Source organism: Oncorhynchus masou, chromosome 17, assembly GCF_036934945.1.
Source record: "Oncorhynchus masou masou isolate Uvic2021 chromosome 17, UVic_Omas_1.1, whole genome shotgun sequence".
In the NCBI taxonomy this organism is placed as follows: Eukaryota; Metazoa; Chordata; class Actinopteri; order Salmoniformes; family Salmonidae; genus Oncorhynchus; species Oncorhynchus masou.
The window spans coordinates 24,402,148-24,422,837 of record NC_088228.1 but is presented as its reverse complement, the minus strand read 5'-3'; the positions used below and the strand labels follow the sequence as shown (position 1 = coordinate 24,422,837).

Here is a 20,690-nt window from a genome sequence, read left to right as displayed (position 1 = left end):
TTGATATTCTGGGGTCTGATTTTGGGCAGGTCTTTGTTCTGGAGGTGTCCATCAGGAGTGGACAAAAGGAGGAGCCTGTAGAATAGGGGGAGGGTCACGGTAAGTGCGTCACATGGTTTGACAAATCAGGATGGCAGGTGTCCCGAATCTTAAGGAGCTTTCTCATTTGCCTAACAAAAAAACACCAATCTAGAGGTTCATTCTCAAACAGGGGGATATGCAGCAAGATTACTATCTGGAGACGCAATCATTATTTCCCTACTTACATGACCCTGGCAGCAGCTTCAGTTCAATATTATTGGAAACATTTTGTTGTTTCGAGTCACCATAGCAGAGTTGAAAATCCGTACAGCATTTATAAGGAGTAGTCTCTCTTTCACACATAGTAATAGTCCTCTTTCTATTGTGCCAAATGTTTATATTACAGTGCATTATGCTCCAAATGTGAATGACGAGTCTGTTTTTAAAGTTAGTTTGGTGAACGACAGAGAGACCTGATTTGTTTTTGGTCTATTCCCTATGGCTTCTCCATGCAGGTCTCTGAGCGACTTTAGCGAGGATTGACTGGGTTCATTTTTCAAATGTATTTCCTTTTAGTGGGCCAAATTGCATTACTCAGAGTTTGATTTATCTAAATCCTTTAGCCAGGGAAAGTCAATTGAGTCTCATGAATTAAGTGATTAATTCTAAGCTTTAATTTCACATGTGATCTTTAAAATGTTTATACTATATATTGCCTGTTATCTTTAAGCAACAAGGCCCGAGGGGGTGTGGTACATGGCCTATATACTGTACCACAGCTAAGGGCTGTTCTTATGCATGACACAAAGCGGAGTGCCTGGATACAACCCTTAGCCGTGGTATATTGGCCATATACCACAAACCCTCGAGGTGCCCTATTGCTATTATAAACTGTTCACCAACATAATTAGAGCAGTAAAAATAAATATTTTGTCTTACCCATGGTATAGAGTCTGATATACCACGGCTGTCAGCCAATCAGCATTCAGTGCTCTAACCACCCAGTTTATAATGATCAATAACTTTGACACTTTTTTACACTGTATAAAATCATTGAGGCACAAATGTGGCACAAAGCCACTTAACCACAATGAGTCTGTCTTTATGTCCCAGAGGTAACTATAGATCACAAAGTTCAACACAGAGACATCAACAGAAGTCAAGGCTGATGGGTCCCTGGCTTCCCTCGTCATTGACACAAGGCACGAATCTGGTTTTAATTTATAATCCTTTATAATTTATAATCCTTTATTTAACCAGGTAAGTCACATACATAACTTGATAACCGGTCAGGGAAACCGCGACAATAACAATAATATTTCCATAGTAGTTCACCATTTGGCGAACACACAGTATAAATATGTAGATAAGGTAACCAAGAGGTTTACAGCTTAATCTGATCTGAGACATTCAGAAAGCTGAAATAAAACCCCATTAAACCTGAATCTAAATCTCTGCCTCTCCACTCATACAAATAGTGAAAGGTCAGTGCAGGCTGGAGGAAAACAATTCAATAATGTGTTCAGTAGATATGTTAAATACAAACCTCTGACACAAAAGCACAAACTCTCCTTCTGCCTCTCTCTCCCCATGTATCTCTCACTCATAGTTTCCCCACAGTGTTAGCATGAGTGTGTTAGTATGTCACTCATCCTCAGTGAGCACAGCGTGTAGTCAAGTCTGCCTGTGAAGGCCAGTCAAAATGGTCATTGGTCAGGCTGTGCTCACTGAGTCTTGGCGTAGTCCATATTTTTCTCAATTTTCCACTTACAATTATCAGATAGTTTGCCACTATGTATTGTATGTTAAAAATAGCAGAATAGACAAATATAATGACAAATAGTCCTGATTCTGTGTGAATTATCTTCTTTTTTTGTTTTATTTCAGTTTGTTGTTTTTTTACTTCTGTCCTGGGACTCATCTCAAGGCATTTTGGGGTATCGCAATGTCTCTCTTGCACACATACATGTACAGGTGAATGACACGTATACACACAATATACAGTACAAGTCAAAAGTTTGGACACACCTGGAATGCTTTTCCAACAGTCTTGAAGGAGTTCCCACATATGCTGAGCACTTGTTGGCTGCTTTTCCTTCACTCTGCGGTCCAACTCATCCCAAAAAATCTCAATTGGGTTGAGTTCGGGCGATTGTGGTGGCCAGGTCATCTGATGCAGCACTCCATCACTCTCCTTCTTGGTCAAATATCCCATATACAACCTGGAGGTGTGTTTTGGGTTATTGTCCTGTTGAAAAACAAATGATAGTCCCACTAAGCGCAAACCAGATGGGATGGGGTATCGCTGCAGAATGCTGTGGTAGCCATGCTGGTTAAGTGTGCCTTGAATTCTAAATAAATCACTGACAGTGTCACCAGCAAAGCACCCCCACACCATCACACCTCCTCCATTCTTCACTGTGGGAACCACACATGCAGAGATCATCCGTTCACCTACTCTGCGTCTCACAAAGACACAGCCGTTGGAACCAAAAATCTCAAATTTGGTCTCATCAGACCAAAAGCAAGTCTCTTCTTCTTATTGGTGTCCTTTAGTAGTGTTTTTTATTTATTGTTGCAGAAATTCAACCATGAAGGCCTGATTCACAAAGTCTCCTGTGAACAGTTGATGTTGAGATGCATCTGTTACTTGAACTCTGTGAAACATTTATTTGGGCTGCAATCTGAGGTGCAGTTAACTTTAATGAACTTATCCTCTGCAGTAGAGGTGACTCTGGGTCTTCCTTTCCTGTGGCAGTCCTCATGAGAGCCAGTTTCACCACAGCACTTGATGGTTTTTGAGACTTGAACTTGAAGAAACGTTGAAAGTTCTTGACATTTTCCACATTGACTGACCTTCATGTCTTAAAGTAATGATGGACTGTCATTTATTTTTGCTTATTTGAGCTGTACTTGCCATAATATGGACTTGGTCTTTTACCAAATAGGACTATCTTCTGTATACCGCCTCTACATTGTCACAACACAACTGATTGTCTCAAACGCATTAAGGAAAGAAATTCCACAAATTAACTTTTAACAAGGCACACCTGTTCATTTAAATGCATTCCAGGTGACTACCTCATGAAGCTGGTTGAGAGAATGCCAAGAGTGTGCAAAGCTGTCATCAAGGCAAAGGGTGGCTACTTTGAAGAATCTCAAATCTAAAATATATTTAGATTCGTTTAACACTTCTTTGGTTACTACATGATTCCATATGTGTTATTTCATAGTTGTGATGTCTTCACTATTATTCTACAATGTAGAAAATAGTACAAATAAAGAAAAACCCTGGAATGGGTAGGTGTGTCCAAACGTTTGAGTGGTACTGTATATATATATATATATATATATATATATATATATATATATATATATATATATATATATATATATATATATATATATATATATATAATGACTTTGCTTGCAGGTCAACAGGTCTTAATGTTTAACAGGGACATCTAAAGTGATTGTCACATGAGACCAGTACTCTCTTCCAGCCATCACTACATCTGTTTCAGTCCTGTGTTTAACAGGGTAGCATAAAGAGCAAAGCATGGACACCTACTTCCTAAAACATGTATGATGATAATATCAATCATAGCCTATTGATGTTTTTGTGCATTCAAGCTTATTCATGTACACTCAAGCTTATTCATGTACACTCATCAATCATATAAGAACACAGTAGGCGTCCTAATCTAGTCTGTTATAATTACATTTTTAATTAAACTTTTCGGAGACTCGAATTTGTCTTATTATTTTTTTTTAAAGAAACAATCCTGCAGTGCGTTGTAATAAGAACCGCACTCCACAGAAACAAAGTGGCAGAAACATCTATAAATGATAAATCATTTTGACACCAAACGTAGCCTATAGCCTACCGTAGCCTGCCATTCAGCATCATCTAGGATCTCTAGGCTATGAGCGAAACAAGGAGGCATAGGTAGCTTATAAGCAGCATAGCCCCCCCCCCTTAATAAATACAATAACATACGATTCTATATTGCTGAAAATAAACACCGGTAATAATTATACTGCCATGTCTTCGAAGCGGGTCTGATACCGAAGTGGTAAACACTTTGACGCATAACACTTAGTCTGCAATGCCCTGGTCCTGAACAAGAAGAGCACAAAGCAACGTAGCAAAGCGCATACCATATAGGCTACAGTGTGTGTTAATAGGCTACTTACGGGATGCTGAAGATGCCGCGCTGGGGTTGCTGAAGCGACTGAAGATCCAGAGCAGTAACGTTAGCTCCTTTCCCGGAAGCATATTTAAATAAAGCTTGAAACAAAGCAAATTTTGGCAAGTTGTGTTTTCCGTTGCCTATGGATGTTTCATTACCCGCCTCTACAGGCGGAAGCAAGCTGAAGACACCTATCCAGATAATGGTTTATTAGCTATATAGAAAGTGGCTGCTACCAAGCGGCTAGCTCAAATGCATGTGCGCAATATTCGCTACCTCTCGTGTCACCGAGCAAAACAGTTTTTTGTTCGCACTGCCCCATTACATCTAACGGTATTGTCGGATACTATCTTCATAATTATGATAGGACATACAGAAGAATCGCTGCCAGGTGCTGAATTGGAAATTGCCTTGCCGTTCCCCTATAGTTCTGTGATGATGGTATGGTCCACAAAACATTTATTTATATACTGTATAAAAATAATTTTTATTATTGCAGCAATAATAACAATAACACACATCACTACAGCGACACTCCTATGAATAAAATGTAATAATAGAACACCAGGCGAGCCCCCCCCCCCCCCAAACAAAGGATTAATTCAGGACATAATTGTGTCAAGGCAATCAGACATTAACAGATATTCAGAGACATGACTTCTCATAATTTTTCCAACTTTTTAAGTTGTAATAATAATGTAATTAACTTAAGGGCGCTGAATAATTTTGCACGCCCAATTTTTCAGTTTTTGATTTGTTAAAAAAGTTTGAAATATCCAATAAATGTCGTTCCACTTCATGATTGTGTCCCACTTGTTGTTGATTCTTCACAAAAAATACAGTTTTATATCTTTATGTTTGAAGCCTGAAATGTGGCAAAAGGTCGCAAAGTTCAAGGGGGCCGAATACTTTCGCAAGGGACTGTATGTAGACATTCCATTTAAAAAAAAAATCAGTTTCCAGCTACAATAGTCATTTACAACATTAACAATGTCTACACTGTACTTCTGATCAATTTGATGTTATTTTAATGGATAAAAAATTGCTTTTCCTTCAGAAACAAGGACATTTCTAAGTCACCCCAAACTTTTGAACGGTAGTGTAGGTAATTCTGGAGATTTTATACAAAATCATTCATGAATTTAAATCCATTTAACTAGAAATGGCAGCATGAAAAATAAATGCTCTATAGATTCGGAAGCAGAGGAACAAAAAACACAAGGCATTTTGTAAAAATGTAATCTTTTGTGAAAGAAATCATTAACAGCGTAGATGGAAGAATATATTTTAAAATTAGTTTCTTTAACTTTTGGGATAACTGGACAAGTAATGTCATGTCTTATTATGTCTGTTCCTGTCCTTTCTCTTCACTCTGTCTCTCTCTGCTGGTCTTATTAGGTTACCTTCTCTTTCTCTCCTTCTCCAGCTGTTCCACATCTTCCCTAACTAGCTCATTCACCCTTTCCCCACCTGTTCCCTCTTTTCCCTCTGATTAGGTCTCTATTTCTCTCTCTGTTCCTGCTACTTTCGGTGTCAGATTCTTGTTTGTGTTTTTCATGCCAGAAGCAAGCTATCGTCTCGTGTGCTTCCACCTTGTCCTATCCTGTCGGAGTCTGCCTGGCAGGTGCATCCTGCACTCTACTAACGTTCTTTTGTTCCATTGACAACGTCGGAAGAGGATCTATGCCATTCCTGTTTTTTCATTAAAAGAACTCTGTTTTCTGTTAAAACCGCTTTTGGGTCTTCACTCAAGTACATAACAAGTAAGGTATGAGGTAGTCGCTTTTGACCATAGCATGGGTTGGTCACTTCCAAGGCAATATATTGAATTATAATCACCAAAAATTACTTCATTAACTGCCAAATCGTATCCACCTATTGTTGCATTTTTTATCCAAAAGTTTCAAGTCATTAATTGTAAACTTGGAAAAGAGAGAACAACCTCATAATATAACAAAGTGTTCTTAATATGTCCAAGTAAAGGAAGTGGAATTGCTTTGCAAACCTTCATATATTCTCTCTCAGTAATATTAACCTGAAATCTACCAATGAACTCATCAAACAGCAAAAACTCTCCAGTGTTGTCTACCAAATCACATACAATATGACTACCCTTGTCAAACCAAAGGCCTTTGAAAATGGATTTCCTATTAATTTTAATAACTATATTATTTCAAATCAATATTGTGTGGGGGGAAAAAAATGTGCTCGAATATCATTTTCTAGAAAAAACATATTTGCTGGTGAAACTTAAGACAATTTCAAAGGTAATTTTGGAGGGTCAAAATCACATTTCATTAGGAAATCAAGTCCACCAAGTTGATTAGCCAGAGTGTTAGGGATATGATACCACATTGAGGTAGGATTAGACAGACATAATTTCAACTATTTAATTTTAAAAGCACCCACTAACGACTCAAAATATATAGCCTGCAAACCTCAACGATCATAGTCTTTCACTAATTTTGATTTCGGAATATAATGCATTTTATTTTTCCAAACAAATCTAAATATAACAGAATTTACTTTAAAAAAATGTTATTAGAAGAAAGAAAAAGGGATTGACTTTGGTAAATGATTCTAGATAAACCATCTGTCTTGGACAAAAGAATACGACCCAAAATTGAGATATCACATTGCAGCCACTGACTTAATGTCAACGGTGGGTGTAGCTGGTGCACGGAAGTAAGGCGAAGGAGAGCAGAGATGACTGAACACGAAACAACAGCATCACCAAAACCAAATGCCCAAAACAAGTAAGGCAGCACAAAGTACCACAAACAAAGTACAAAGTACAGGCTGCCACAAAACACAGGTATACATAAAACCTGGTGCTAGCCAGCCGGAAACGTGCCAACCTTGACAAATAAACAATACCCCACACAGACATGGAGGGAACAGAGGGCTAAATACACATAGTAATTATGAGGAGAGGTAAACCAGGTGGGCAGGAAAACAAGACAAAATAAATGGAAAATTAAAGGTGGAGCGGCGATGGCAAGAAGACCGGTGACGTCGCCCGCCGCACGCCCCCCGAACAAGGAGAGGGACCGGCTTCGACGGAAGTCGTGACACTTAATGAAACTCTCAGGGAATTAATCCTATTATCAATGTTTAAAGATTCTCTATCTGAATGTATTTTGTGATAAGAATTCCTAAATATTTAACTTCCTTTTTAACAGGTATGGAGGTAATGTTGATGGAGTCACAGCAATGAATTGGCATGCGATCACATTTGTTAAGGTTGAGAGTCAACCCAGAGGCCATAGAACATTTCTTGATTATGTCAATAGCCAAGGGAATAGCCACTCTATCCTTTAGGAAAAGGGCAGTATCATCTCAAATTGACTGATATTTTATATCTTTACCAAAAATATGGATCCCTTTAAATTCTCATATTTGTTAGTAAATCTGTGGCTAAAATGAATGAAAGAGAGGAGATTGGACATCCCTGTCTAATTCCTCTAGCAATAGAGAAACTAAAACTAAAACAATATAAAGCCATCATCTTCTATGAACTCACTATAGTCTAAAATATCTAAAACCAATTGTATGTGGTTATGGATACTCCTTCCTTTAATGAAGGCTAATTGAGTTTCACTGATTATATCATAGAGGCCTTTTTTCAGCCTATTGGCATAGCCATGAGCTAGTAACTTATAGTCAGTTGCCAACAATGTGATTGGTCTCCAATTGTACAGGTAAAGAGCGTCTGTCTTTGGTTTGGATATTTTTTTAAACCTTTATTTAACTAGGCAAGTCAGTTAAGAGCAAATCCTCAATTTCAATCACGGCCTAGGAACAGTCGGTTAACTGCCTTATTCAGGGGCAGAACGACAGATTTTTACCTTGTCAGCTCGGGGATGCGATCTTGCAACCTTCTAATTACTAGTCCAACACTCTAACCACTAGGCTAGCTGCCGCCCCTAAGAACTATTCGTCCCTGTCTCAAAGAAGGAGGTAAGATAGCATTAGCAATACCCTCTTTGTGGACCAAAAGCAATAACTCTCTAATATCAGGCCAAAACTGTCGATAGAATTCAGGAGTCAGGCCATCCAGTCCAGGAGATATATCTATAGGCATTTGTTTAATGGCTCGGTCCAACTCAGTATTATCTATATCAGAATCCCAAAGTTTAATAAACCTTTCTCCTAAAACAGAGTTATTAACTGAATCAAAAAAGGAATCCAAGCCGCCTTCTGAAAGATGAGATTGATATAGTGAACTGTAGAATCGTCCACTAAACATACACAAGGGGACACACTTCAGTGACGTGAAATTACAGAGGGGTTTTTTCTATACCCCTTTACCGTCACGCACACTTCCTTTCCATAACAACTCAGCCATATCTGAATCATATGGCTCTACCTGTACAGAGCACATGCCCCTTTGCCATTCCAGTCTCCAAAGTGCCCTTATGGGTGGTGGTGTCAAATTGAACATCTGCCTCCTGAAAGGTCTGTGCACGGCCCTGCCCGGAATGATTATATTGAGTTGCTGGCGCTCAATATATATATATATATATTTATATCCGTGTTATTTCACTGAATAATTCTGAACATAGCGTACTGCAACAATATACAGTGGGGAGAACAAGTATTTGATACACTGACGATTTTGCAGGTTTTCCCCACTTACAAAGCATGTAGAGGTCTGTAATTTTTATCATGGGTACACTTCAACTGTGAGAGACGGAATCTAAAACAAAAATCCAGAAAATCACATTGTATGATTTTTAAGTATTTGATACATCAGAAAAGCAGAACTTAATATTTGGTACAGAAACCTTTGTTTTGCAATTACAGAGATCATATGTTTCCTGTAGTTCTTGACCAGGTTTGCCCACACTGCAGCAGGGATTTTGGCCCACTCCTCCATACAGACCTTCTCCAGATCCTTCAGGGTCCGGGGCTGTCGCTGAGCAATACGGACTTTCAGCTCCCTCCAAAGATTTTCTATCGGGTTCAAGTCTGGAGATGCTTCTTACGGAGCCACTCTTTAGTTGCCCTGGCTGTGTGTTTCGGGTCGATGTCATGCTGGAAGACCCAGCCACGACCCATCTTCAATGCTCTTACTGAGGGAAGGAGGTTGTTGGCAAGGATCTCACGATACATGGCCCCATCCATCCCCCCTCAATACGCTGCAGTCATCCTGTCCCCTTTGCAAAAAAGCATCCCCAAAGAATGATGTTTCCACCTCCATGCTTCACGGTTGGGATGGTGTTCTTGGGGTTGTACTCATCCTTCTTCCTCCTCCAAACACAGCGAGTGAAGTTTAGACCAAAAAGCTCTATTTTTGTCTCATCAGACCACATGACCTTCTCCCATTCCTCCTCTGGATCATCCAGATGGTCATTGGCAAACGTCAGACGGGCCTGGACATGCGCTGGCTTGAGCAGGGGGACCTTGCGTGCGCTGCAGGATTTTAATCCATGACGGCGTAGTGTGTTACTAATGTTTTTCTTTGAGACTGTGGTCCCAGCTCTCTTCAGGTCATTTACCAGGTCTTGCCGTGTAGTTCTGGGCTGATCCCTCACCTTCCTCATGATCATTGATGCCCCACGAGGTGAGATCTTGCATGGAGCCCCAGACCGAGGGTGATTGACCGTCATCTTGAACTTCTTCCATTTTCTAATAATTGCTCCAACAGTTGTTGCCTTCTCACCAAGCTGCTTGCTTATTGTCCTGTATCCCATCCCAGCCTTGTGCAGGTCTACAATTTTATCCCTGATGTCCTTACACAGTTCTCTGGTCTTGGCCATTGTGGAGAGGTTGGAGTCTGTTTGATTTTGTATGTGGACAGGTGTCTTTTATACAGGTAACGAGTTCAAACAGTTGCAGTTAATACAGGTAATGAGTGGAGAACAGGAGGGCTTCTTAAAGAAAAACTAACAGGTCTGTGAGAGACGTAATTCTTACTGGTTGGTAGGTGATCAAATACATATGTCATGCAATAAAATGCAAATGAATTACTTAAAAATCATACAATGTGATATTCTGGATTTTTGTTTTAGATTCCGTCTCTCACAGTTGAAATGTACCTATGATAAAAATTACAGACCTCTACATGCTTTGTAAGTAGTAAAACCTGCAAAATTGTCAGTGTATCAAATACTTGTTCTCCTCTGATAACATTGTAGTCTGAGGGAAGGCCGTCATGCACCCCACAAAAATCTGAAAGGGCTTAAAGTATGTGAACATGGCTGGGGGGGTGGAGAATTAGCATTTTCCAAACAGCTGAAACAGCCTTTTCCTGCTATCTAAAGCGATATCATTATGCTTCATTCTATGTCAAAAGTATGTCTATTTTCTGAAGTCTACAAACCTTGCCAGCAGGCATACCAGCTAAAATAGTTAGACAAGCTAGCTACTCTAACTTGATAGCCTAAAGTTCTCAAAGAAGAATAGCAAGAATCGTGTAAACTAACAGGCAGACCACAAACAGGCAAATAACGGCGCAGTATAACAGTGTTGTGCAGAACGGCATTTTCGGAAGGCACAACTTGTTGGTCCTTGTCACGGATGGGCTATTGCAGCAGAGGGTGGTGCAGTCTGCACAAAGCATCACCAGGGGCAAACTACCTGCCCTCCAGGACACCTACGGCCCCGATGTCACAGGAAGGCCAAAAAGATCATCGAGGACAACCACTCGAGCCACTGCATGTTCACACCGCTACCATCCAGAAGGTGAGGTCAGTACAGGTGCATCAAAGCTGGGATGAGACTGAAAAACAAGGTTCTATCTCATGGCCATGAGACTTTTAATTTAAACAGCCATCACAAACCCAGAGAGGCTGCTGCCTACTTAGACTTGAAATCATTGGCCACTTTAATAAATGGATCACTAGTCACTATAATAATGCCACTTTAATAATGTTTACATACACATATATATATATATATATATATACCGTATTTTATACCATCTATTGCATCTTGCCTATGCCGCTCTGTCATTGCTCATCCATATATTTATATATATATATATTCTTATTCCGATCCTTTACTTAGATGTGTGTTTATTAGGTAATTGTTGTGTAATTGTTAGATTACATGTTAGATATAGCTGCACTGTCGGAACTAGAAGCACAAGCATTTCGCAACACTCACAATAACATCTGCTAACCATGTGTATGTGACCAATAAAATGTGAAAAAAAAGCAAAAGCAGACAACCGTACCGGGTTTCACGGGATCACCAACACTGGACAATTGAGGAGTGGAAAAACATTTGCCTGGTCCAATGAATCTTGGTTCCTGTTGCATCATGCTGATGGCAGAGTTAGGATTAGGAGCAAACAGCATTAATACATGTCCCCATCCTGCCTGGTGTCAACGGTAGAGGCTGGTGGCGGTGGTGTAATGGTGTGGGGAATGCTTTCCTGGCATACGTTAGGTCCCTTGATACCAAGTGAGCAACATTTCCATGCCAAGAAGAATGCAGGCTGTTCTGGAGGCAAAGGGACTAGATGGGTATCCCTAATAAACTGGCCACAGTGTATATACATATATTTTAAAGACATATCTAAGGGGGCACAGGGACATGACGCCTCTGGTCTGAGGGCTACAGCAGTCTGCCTACAAAAAGGGGGAATGTTGAAAAGTGTTAGGAATAACAGTCTCGCCTCATACAACATAAAATATTCATCCAGAGCTACAGACTAATCACTAACTTGAAGGAGAATTCTAATTTGAATGTTTAATTTGTTTTTGCCTCAGGAGGTTTTCATCCATTATCCATATGAGTAATATGTGTAATTTAGTCAAACAGTGGATGGACACACTTGAAAGAAAACTACAGTAGCCCTACTCAATCTTCTGACTTGAAGGTTGCTAGATCAAATCCCCGAGCTGACAAGGTAAAAATCTGTCGTTCTGCCCCTGAGCAAGGCAGTTAACCCACTGTTCACCAGGTGCCGAAGACATGGATGTCAATTAAGGCAGCCCCCCACACCTCTCTGATTCAGAGGAAGACACACTTCATTTGAATATATTCAGTTGGACAACTGACTAGGTATCCCCCTTTCCCTTAATTTTTTACCTCAGATCATTAAACTTGACCAGGCCTAATTATCTAGGCCTACCTATATTACGCAAACATAAACAAGCCCTTTTCTGTTTAAAGGTAAGACCTACAACCGGCACTTTTATTTTCTTATCTGTCTCACTGGAGAATACTTACACCATATGTGAAGTACACCTACTGTGAATGTTGTGAATGCTCATCTTTGTGAATTGTGTGATCAACTCTTCCCTGTGCCTCTCAGCTTGTATGACCTATTCTCAATAGAATAGGTCAATGGTATTTTATTGTCTGGGGATATTATATCTTATTGGTCTTCTCCACACCATTGCTCTGAAACAAACACCACAGTCGGCAATGTTGTAGCAACCTCAGCATCAATGATTCATACAGTACTTGGATATGATTTTTATTACATGAAGTTTACGATTTTACTCACCTCTTCAAAATGTCATCCATACAGATATCCCCCTTCTGGCCCTAAAATCCATAAGCCTGAATAGAACATTCACTCACTCTGGGCTTTGAACCTTTCACAGTGTTTCAAATTCAGTTCCTTCAGCTCTACTTGTTTTCCTTGTGTGTGTTGCAATATTTACAGCAGTAAAAGGTTAGTAGGAGGGGATGAAAATCCAAGTCTTATAATATGGAACACACAGGCTCACATAATTAGAATTCCCTAGAGATCCTCTCTGATTCTCAAGATTTTGCAGTGTACAAAGAGGTCATATTTGCTACTAGCCTTATAAGGGAACAAGGACTACACAAGAGAACATAGTAAATAGAAAAAGTTTGTGTAGCAGCAGCAGCTCTGCAAGCTTATCTTATCTGACTGTGATGTGAAGTTGTGCAAAACAAACTGAGACTGAAATAACTCTTAGAATTAAATGAAAAACAGAAGATAATGAACTTGATTTAATCAATCCATTCAGGGTGTACTGTCATCATATCAGTACTGGAAGACAGCATTAGTCCTTCCTTAGAGGAAACGTAACTTCGTACCCAAGCTGCATCACAACCAGCCGTGATTGGTTACATAGGGGGGAGCACAATTGGCCCAGCGTCGTCCGGGTTTGGCCAGTGTAGGCCGTCATTGTAAATAAGAATGTGTTCTTAACTGACTTGCCTAGTTAAATATAGGCAAAAAAAAGAAAAAAAGAGCACAGCGCGTATAAGCCTGGAACACCAAGGATTCAAAGTTAGCCTTAGTGGGAGTGAACATTGAATTCTATGTGACCTTACTGAGTAAATTATTTTTCATTTCATTTTAGCTAATCACATGACTGCAAGGCATAAATCTAATACACAAAGGGGGGGGGGGGGGGTTGGGGGAAGGTGATGTGGGAGATAATTGGTTGATAGATTAAGCCAAATAAAACAATGCGTCGCAAGTTTCTCCCGATCTTTCTGTATTGGCTAACTAGGGCCAAGTTTGATGCGTTGGCCCACCAGACTCTTTGCGCATTTGGGGAGGAAGTGTCTGGGAACGAGATTAGAGGAAATATAACCAATAACGTGTTCATCAAAACAATACGGTGAATTCCAAAACTCTTGATCAGTGTTCATATTTTCAGTTATTTAGAGGAAATTAACACCAGAGATTTGAATTCTTACTAAGTCAGATTTATTTACAGAGCAAACAAATATGAACTGAAGATAATAATATACAAAGAAGAAAAAAAACACTTCTCGGCATTTGAACCCATGTCTTGTTGCAGTCAGTCAGTCCAGAGAGATATTCAACCACCACTGCAAGACAAAATTGCAATTAATTAATATAAAAGAGATAAGAATGTTTTAAAATATGAAAAAGCAATTGCCATGAAGGAACAGTGCCATCTATCATCATTGTGCAGAAATTGATTTACAGAAGGGCTATTCAACTGCCGGCCCACAGTCCAGATCGGGCCCTTTCTCAATTCACACTGGATCCCTGATCAGTTCTGGAACATTATTTTCAAAATCTGGGGAGGAAATTCCATGCAAAGATCTTCTGTTTATTGCCAAAATGACAAATGCTACTAGGCCTTTTAGTGTAGTTTCTAGCGTTAGATGGGATTATTATTTTATTTTTCTTCCTATGGATTTTGCATTAGCGTTAGAATGGTCTGGACTACAGCATCCACTATGACCCCATTCCTGAAAGCTAAGACTCTCAGGAACGTGCACCTTCCGTTTCCCCTCGATGATGCTACCTGCCCTCCAGGACACCTACACCACCCGATGTTACAGGAAGGCCATAAAGATCATCAAGGACATCAACCACCCGAGCCACTGCCTGTTCACCCCGCTATCATCCAGAAGGCGAGGTCAGTACAGGTGCATCAAAGCTGGGACCGAGAGACTGAAAAACAGCTTCTATCTCAAGGCCATCAGACTGTTAAACAGCCACCACTAACATTGAGTGGCTGCTGCCAACACACTGACACTGACTCAACTCCAGCCACTTTAATAATGGGAATTGATGGGAAATGATGTAAATATATCACTAGCCACTTTAAACAATGCTACCTTATATAATGTTACTTACCCTACATTATTCATCTCATATGCATACGTATATACTGTACTCTATATCATCGACTGCATCCGTATGTAATACATGTATCACTAGCCACTTTAACTATGCCACTTTGTTTACATACTCATCTCATATGTATATACTGTACTCAATACCATCTACTGTATCTTGCCTATGCTGCTCTGTACCATCACTCATTCATATATCCTTATGTACATGTTCTTTATCCCCTTACACTGTGTATAAGACAGTAGTTTAGGAATTGTTAGTTAGATTACTTGTTGGTTATTACTGCATTGTCGGAACTAGAAGCACAAGCATTTCGCTACACTCGCATTAACATCTGCTAACCATGTGTATGTGACAAATAAAATTTGATTTGATGGTGTGCAGGACTCGTTAGAAGGACATATGAGAAAAAAAGACTGACAATGGGCTATGATGATACCATTGTCGCAATATCTTTTTTCCAAGGCAAAAATTAAAACAGACCAAACTATTTGGTCCTTTAAAAACCTGCTGTATGTAAAATATTGACTTCTATAGCTTGAAAAAATAATTAGGGCCGGGACGATACCAGTATCATGATACTCGTTAGTATTGTGGCAAGGAAAGAAAACAAAGCGGCTTTAACCTTTTTTTAGGAAAAACAGCCCTATTTTTGGAAACAAACATAATGCTGTCATTCAGAGTAACATTTATTTATTTCCCAAGCTATAGCACACACAATTTTACATACAGCATGTTTTTAAAGGACCAAATAGTTTGGTCTGCTATATGTTTTAATTTTTGCCATGGAAAATAATCGTCCCGGCCCTACTAATGTCTGGAGAAAATTAAATCAAAGCACACTTCCTTTAGACTGAAATGTTGAACAAGGCTACCGGATTGCTATATCTTCACGTGTGATTTATAACCTTTATTGAGATAATGGCAATAGGGCCAGAGTCAAAGTTTTTCTTAAATACATTGGTACACATTTGTTTTCTAATATAGAGCATCACATAGCCTGCTGGTCCATCTTATCACTGAGGCAATAAAGACAAAATACTTTGTTTTCAGATGGGAAAGAATGACCACATTACTTTCAGCAACATTTAAGTGCATTATATGGTGTGTGTGCATAGTTATATATATATATATATATATATAGCTCTTCTGGAGAATAATTGCATGCCGAAAAATTTTCGGCCCCCCTGCAACCATAAAAGTATAGTTGAATAGCCCTGATTTAGAGTAATACTAAGCTGCTGTTGATTAATACTTACACAATGATGTTGTTGATGGGGATGTGGATGAGTTTGACAAAGAAACCAATGAAACCCATGATAGCAAAACCTATTGCTGTGGCCATTGCAATCTTTGAGAATTCTGAAATTAAAAATAAAAGTTTAATCAGATTTTGCATGGCCAAATTCTGTTGGCTGCTACCTTACACAGTTTGGTTGACCTAGGCTAACAAATCATTAAATCATGTACAGTATTGTAAAACAATGTGTTTGCTACCCTCTGTTAGTGGATCGCGATTAACCAAAATGTTGGATAAAAATGTGAAATCCATTTTGGTTGTTTTATTTCGATGTGCTTAACACTCACATTGAGCAGTTTCTCTAGAGATGACACATTCCCGGGCTAGATGTGATTTATGTAGTAGCTTCCAACAGGCCAATATTCTACATAGTTCAGTGAAGAAAATATGGTAATTAACTACAATGACCATAATGCATTGCGTGCCTTGTCCGGTCTGTGTGTTTCTTTGCCTGCTAAATTAGGTTAGTGTGGGGAAGACATGGAGAGTGAGAGAAGAATGCGCGAACGAGAGGGACAGTGTCGTTGCTTCACGAGGTATCTCTACCAGAAAATACATGAACTAAGTGATGGTGGTTGGTATTCAGCAGTCATAAAAGTGCGCCTTACTTACTAATAAAATTGTTATTTTGAGAGACAGCATAGGCAGCAGCTTTATACAGATGCGATAATGACTTGGAATTAAATAAGTCATCAAATGTTATATACACACACAACTGAAATATTTTATTAAAGTAATGTGAATAAATGTTGGTTAATAAGTGATAAACAGTATTGGGCAGTCACTACCACCATGGGACTTATTAATTGTTTATTTTGTGGCGTTACAGCATTCAACCCACAATGCATTATTATTTTATACATCAAAACTGAAAACATATTTTTTATAAATAATCGAACCGAAATTACCTCAAAAAGAACGAATCGCTCAGCACTACCTTTTGTATGCTACCTTAGGAAGTTAGATCAACCAGAAGCTAACAAATCATTAAATCAATTCAATAGAAGAAATGTGCGGTATTGTTATTGTAAAAAATAATGTATGGATTTGGATAGTCAACTGATAAAAACAGAAAATAAAAGACAGTGACAGAAAGGAATGATCTATAATACAAATAAATATGCCCAATCAGTTCTACGCATATATGATGACATCATGCTAGGAAGGGAGGCTTGCGAGAATTCCTCAAAAGGTAACTACATTTCGTTTTATTTACAGTATAAGGGTACCGTGTTGTCTAAGAAACGTCGACCATTCACAGCAACCAGCCATTCATGATAAGGATAAATAACTATGATACAAAATAGATTACCTTTTCTGTCTGGCTTGGTACACCTCTTCACAAGCCTTATTGAGTCCTTCACAAACTGCCGGCTGGGCTCCACAAATTGCATTACTTGGTCCATGTTGGAAAGGTTTTGATCCTAATGGGGGAACAATACATACAATTTATAAGTTCATGTATAGGCCTACTCACCAGCATATATACATCTAATACAGTGTAAGCTTTTAGGTTAGTGTCATTTTGCTGTAGCTCAGTAGCCTATACACCAGTGTAACCCTCTAGTACCATAAACTTCAGGCTTGGGGAGCCTTAATATTTCAACACACTGGTTTGTGCCAATGTTTAACATTTCGTGAAGACATTGAAATAGTTAGTTACACTGTAGCCGATACTGCAGCTCTGCCAATGTAAGATAGCTACATTGTAACGACTGTTCTTCTGAAAACAATATATTGTTAAAGCTCTTACACTGCGTGTCTTGATGAAACTTCTAAACTATTAACAACACAAAAATAGATCTGTAAATTAATGTGATAGGGTAATTCTAGTAGACTTACCGGAGTTCTCTTCTGAAGACCTATTTATGTGACTGCTCTATGCAAAGGCCACGTATGTTCTAAAAGCCGACGTCGACATCGGGTAAATACGCATGCGCTCAAGGTTAACTCGGATGTGAAGGATGACGCCAACTCTGACGCAGGCGAAATAGGAAATGTAGCGACATTCTTCGGGGGTGTAAACCGAGCTTTCGTGTCCTGAGTAAATCTAGTAAATGCACTTACTTATGAATCAAATAATGCCTAATGGAATAGCTAAGCTACATGCTCTCCCGAGAACCTCTTTATCGGATGTTGTAAACCACCGTGCCCGTGATAATTCGGAAACCAATGTACTTCTGTGAACATAATGCTAAGAAAGAAAAGGAGTGTCTGTTAACCTTAAAATACATGGTATTGGTATAGGCAGCTTGTACAATTAAATCCCTTCCTGCCTAGACAGGAATATTTTTTACTAACATGTACATGGCTAAAAAGGACTGTCCTCATGCACACAAATGTAAATCCTATTCCTCTACAATGTATGGAAACCATTTCTAGAGGCAGTCATTCAGGCATGGACTTTGAAGCTGTGCAAGATTGAATGCAGTCACTCACTCACTAGATGGTAGTAAGGTGCCATGTACTGCATATGGCTGTCTTTCAGAAAACAGTGGTAGCAGTTTCAGCAAACGCCTTGTTCAAGATCTTGAGTCATTGTTCCTACCCTTAAAAATTGACCTTGGTACTACTATGGTACTTTCATTCATACCATGGTATAGTTTGAATCATGGAAATGTACTGTGGTTTTAACTTTGAAGTATGATGTTACTGCCATGCAATTAAATAATACTATGGTATTGCCTCATTTTTACCATGGTATAGATGTGGATCATGGAAATACCATGGTAATGCACAATAATGATAAATGGTAGCAAAAATGATCATATGGTACAATCTTTATTAATTGTGCGTTACTATAGTACAATGGCAATATAATGCATTAAATAAATAAACTCCCCAAGGTCAAAAGAGGTTTTGTTGGTATTATATTGGTGAATTTATTTACCAGTATGGGCAAGTTTCTGATAAAGTCAGAGACAGGCTACTATTGTTGGTCCTAGTTTGACTGTAACATTAAAGATAAAGGGAAATAGTTGCTGTGAAAAAGGGGAAATACTTTCTGTATAGTGTTGTTTTTTTGCTCATGTTTGGGTTCCCTGTGTTGCCAACATGAAATGTGGGAGAATGTGAGATATATGGCAGCCTAATCTTTGGCATTTTGTAATCATTTACAGTATTCGTAGTAAAGTTTTTTTTTTTTTTGCCGCTCTAGTGGTTGCTTCACGTGCTCTTACTCTACATTGGCTCTGCCTAGTCAGCCTGCCTGCCTAGTCAGTTGAATGAGGGAGCCGAGTTAATTCAAAACTGAAGAGGCAAGTACCAGATAAAATAGATATTTTAAACGTTATCATCACGGTGAGCGAGTTATAGAGCACATGATATGAAACACAAAGTTAAGCAGAGTGTGATGATATACTTGTTGTTATTTCTTGATTATGTTTTGATAGTTTAGTTAATTTATAAAAGTATGTTAGCATAGAAGCTGACGTCGGCTAAAGTTAGCTTTAGTCAAGCTAATGACAGGATCAACGAACGTTGTTAACAAAGAGAAACATTGGAACTTGCTGTTTTTAGGTATAGGTTGAGAATTACATGATTAAAATGTATCTATGCGATAAGATGATAATAACTGTTTTGAATTGTTGTTTTATGTTGGCTGTTTAGAATTGTATAAGAGTCAGTTGAATGACAGAGCCAACGGAAAACTGTATTGAAGAGAGAATCAAATCAAAATCAAATGTATTTATATAGCCCTTCTTACATCAGCTGATATCTCAAAGTTCTGTACAGAAACCCAGCCTAAGACCCCAAACAGCAAGCAATGCAGGTGTAGAAGCACAGTGGCTTTAAAAACTCCCTAGAAATGTCATGTCTTGTTATGTCTGTTCCTGTCCTTTCTCTTCACTCTGTCTCTCTCTGCTGGTCTTTTTAGGTTACCTTCTCTGTCTCTCATTCTTCAGCTGTTCTACATCTCCCCTAACTAGCTCATTCACTCTTTCACACCTGTTCTCTCTTCCCCCTCTGATTAGGTCTCTATTTCTCTCTCTGTTCCTGCTACTTTCAGTGTCTGATTCTTGTTTGTGTTTTTGATGCCAGAAGCAAGCTGTCGTCTCGTTTGCTTCCACCTTGTCCTATCCTGTCGGAGTCTGCCTGGCAGGTGCATCCTGCATTATACTAACGTTCTTTTTGTTCCATTGACTACGTTGGAAGAGGATTTATGCCATTCCTGTTTTTCATTAAAGAACTCTGTTTTCTGTTAAAACCGCTTTTGGGTCTTCACTCAAGTACATAACAGAAGAATCAGACCAAGAATGGACCCAGCGGCTCCGGACCCTTTTCACTCCGCCGTCGAGATCCAGGGAGCGATGCTAGGCAGACACGAGGAGGAATTGTCTGCTGCTCGACATGCCGTTGAGACCCTGGCCGTCCAAGTCTCCGACCTCACAAGACGGGTACACCAACTCCACCTCGATCCACCGCCCACTTCCAGGGTTTCCGAGTCTCCGGAGCCCAGGATCAACAACCCGCCGTGTTACTCTGGGGAGCCCACTGAGTGCCGCTCATTCCTCACTCAGTGTGATGTGGTGTTCTCTCTCCAGCCCAACACTTACTCCAGGAGCGCAGCCCGCATCGCCTACGTCATTTCTCTCCTTACCGGACGGGCGCGTGAGTGGGGCAC

The 20,690-nt window shown here is 39.4% G+C and overlaps 3 protein-coding genes across 3 annotated transcripts in view; 1 reads left to right on the top strand and 2 right to left on the bottom strand.

Annotated features, from left to right (window-relative positions):
• LOC135558747 (contactin-associated protein-like 2) overlaps window positions 1-4,425 on the bottom strand; it is an 81,829-nt gene extending 77,404 nt beyond the window's left edge. Inside the window, exon 1 of the mRNA XM_064992833.1 lies at window positions 4,219-4,425. Coding sequence (XP_064848905.1) covers window positions 4,219-4,300 — 82 coding nt within the window. The 5' untranslated portion in view covers window positions 4,301-4,425. The remainder of the gene's footprint in view (window positions 1-4,218) is intronic.
• Window positions 4,426-13,843: 9,418 nt separating this feature from the next.
• On the bottom strand, window positions 13,844-18,005 carry LOC135558746 (protein transport protein Sec61 subunit gamma-like). Its single transcript, XM_064992832.1, has 4 exons — window positions 17,909-18,005; window positions 17,379-17,490; window positions 16,026-16,128; window positions 13,844-13,985 (listed from the first exon to the last, which is right to left on the bottom strand). Exons 2-4 carry the CDS (start codon window positions 17,470-17,472, stop codon window positions 13,976-13,978), a joined length of 207 nt encoding a protein of 68 aa, XP_064848904.1. The 5' UTR covers window positions 17,473-17,490; window positions 17,909-18,005; the 3' UTR covers window positions 13,844-13,975.
• A 1,117-nt stretch (window positions 18,006-19,122) lies between these two features.
• The window catches only part of LOC135558743 (catenin delta-2-like), a 142,946-nt gene continuing 141,378 nt past the window's right edge, over window positions 19,123-20,690 (top strand). Inside the window, exon 1 of the mRNA XM_064992829.1 lies at window positions 19,123-19,366. The gene's annotated coding sequence lies outside the window, so the exon portion shown is untranslated. The remainder of the gene's footprint in view (window positions 19,367-20,690) is intronic.

Excerpts from the sequence above, each read along its gene's own strand:
- LOC135558746 (XM_064992832.1), bottom strand. The coding sequence starts at position 17,472 with ATGGACCAAGTAATGCAATTTGTGGAGCCCAGCCGGCAGTTTGTGAAG. Across the intron at positions 16,129-17,378 it reads TACCAAGCCAGACAGAAAAG|AATTCTCAAAGATTGCAATG; the intron begins GTAATCTATTTT and ends TTTTAATTTCAG.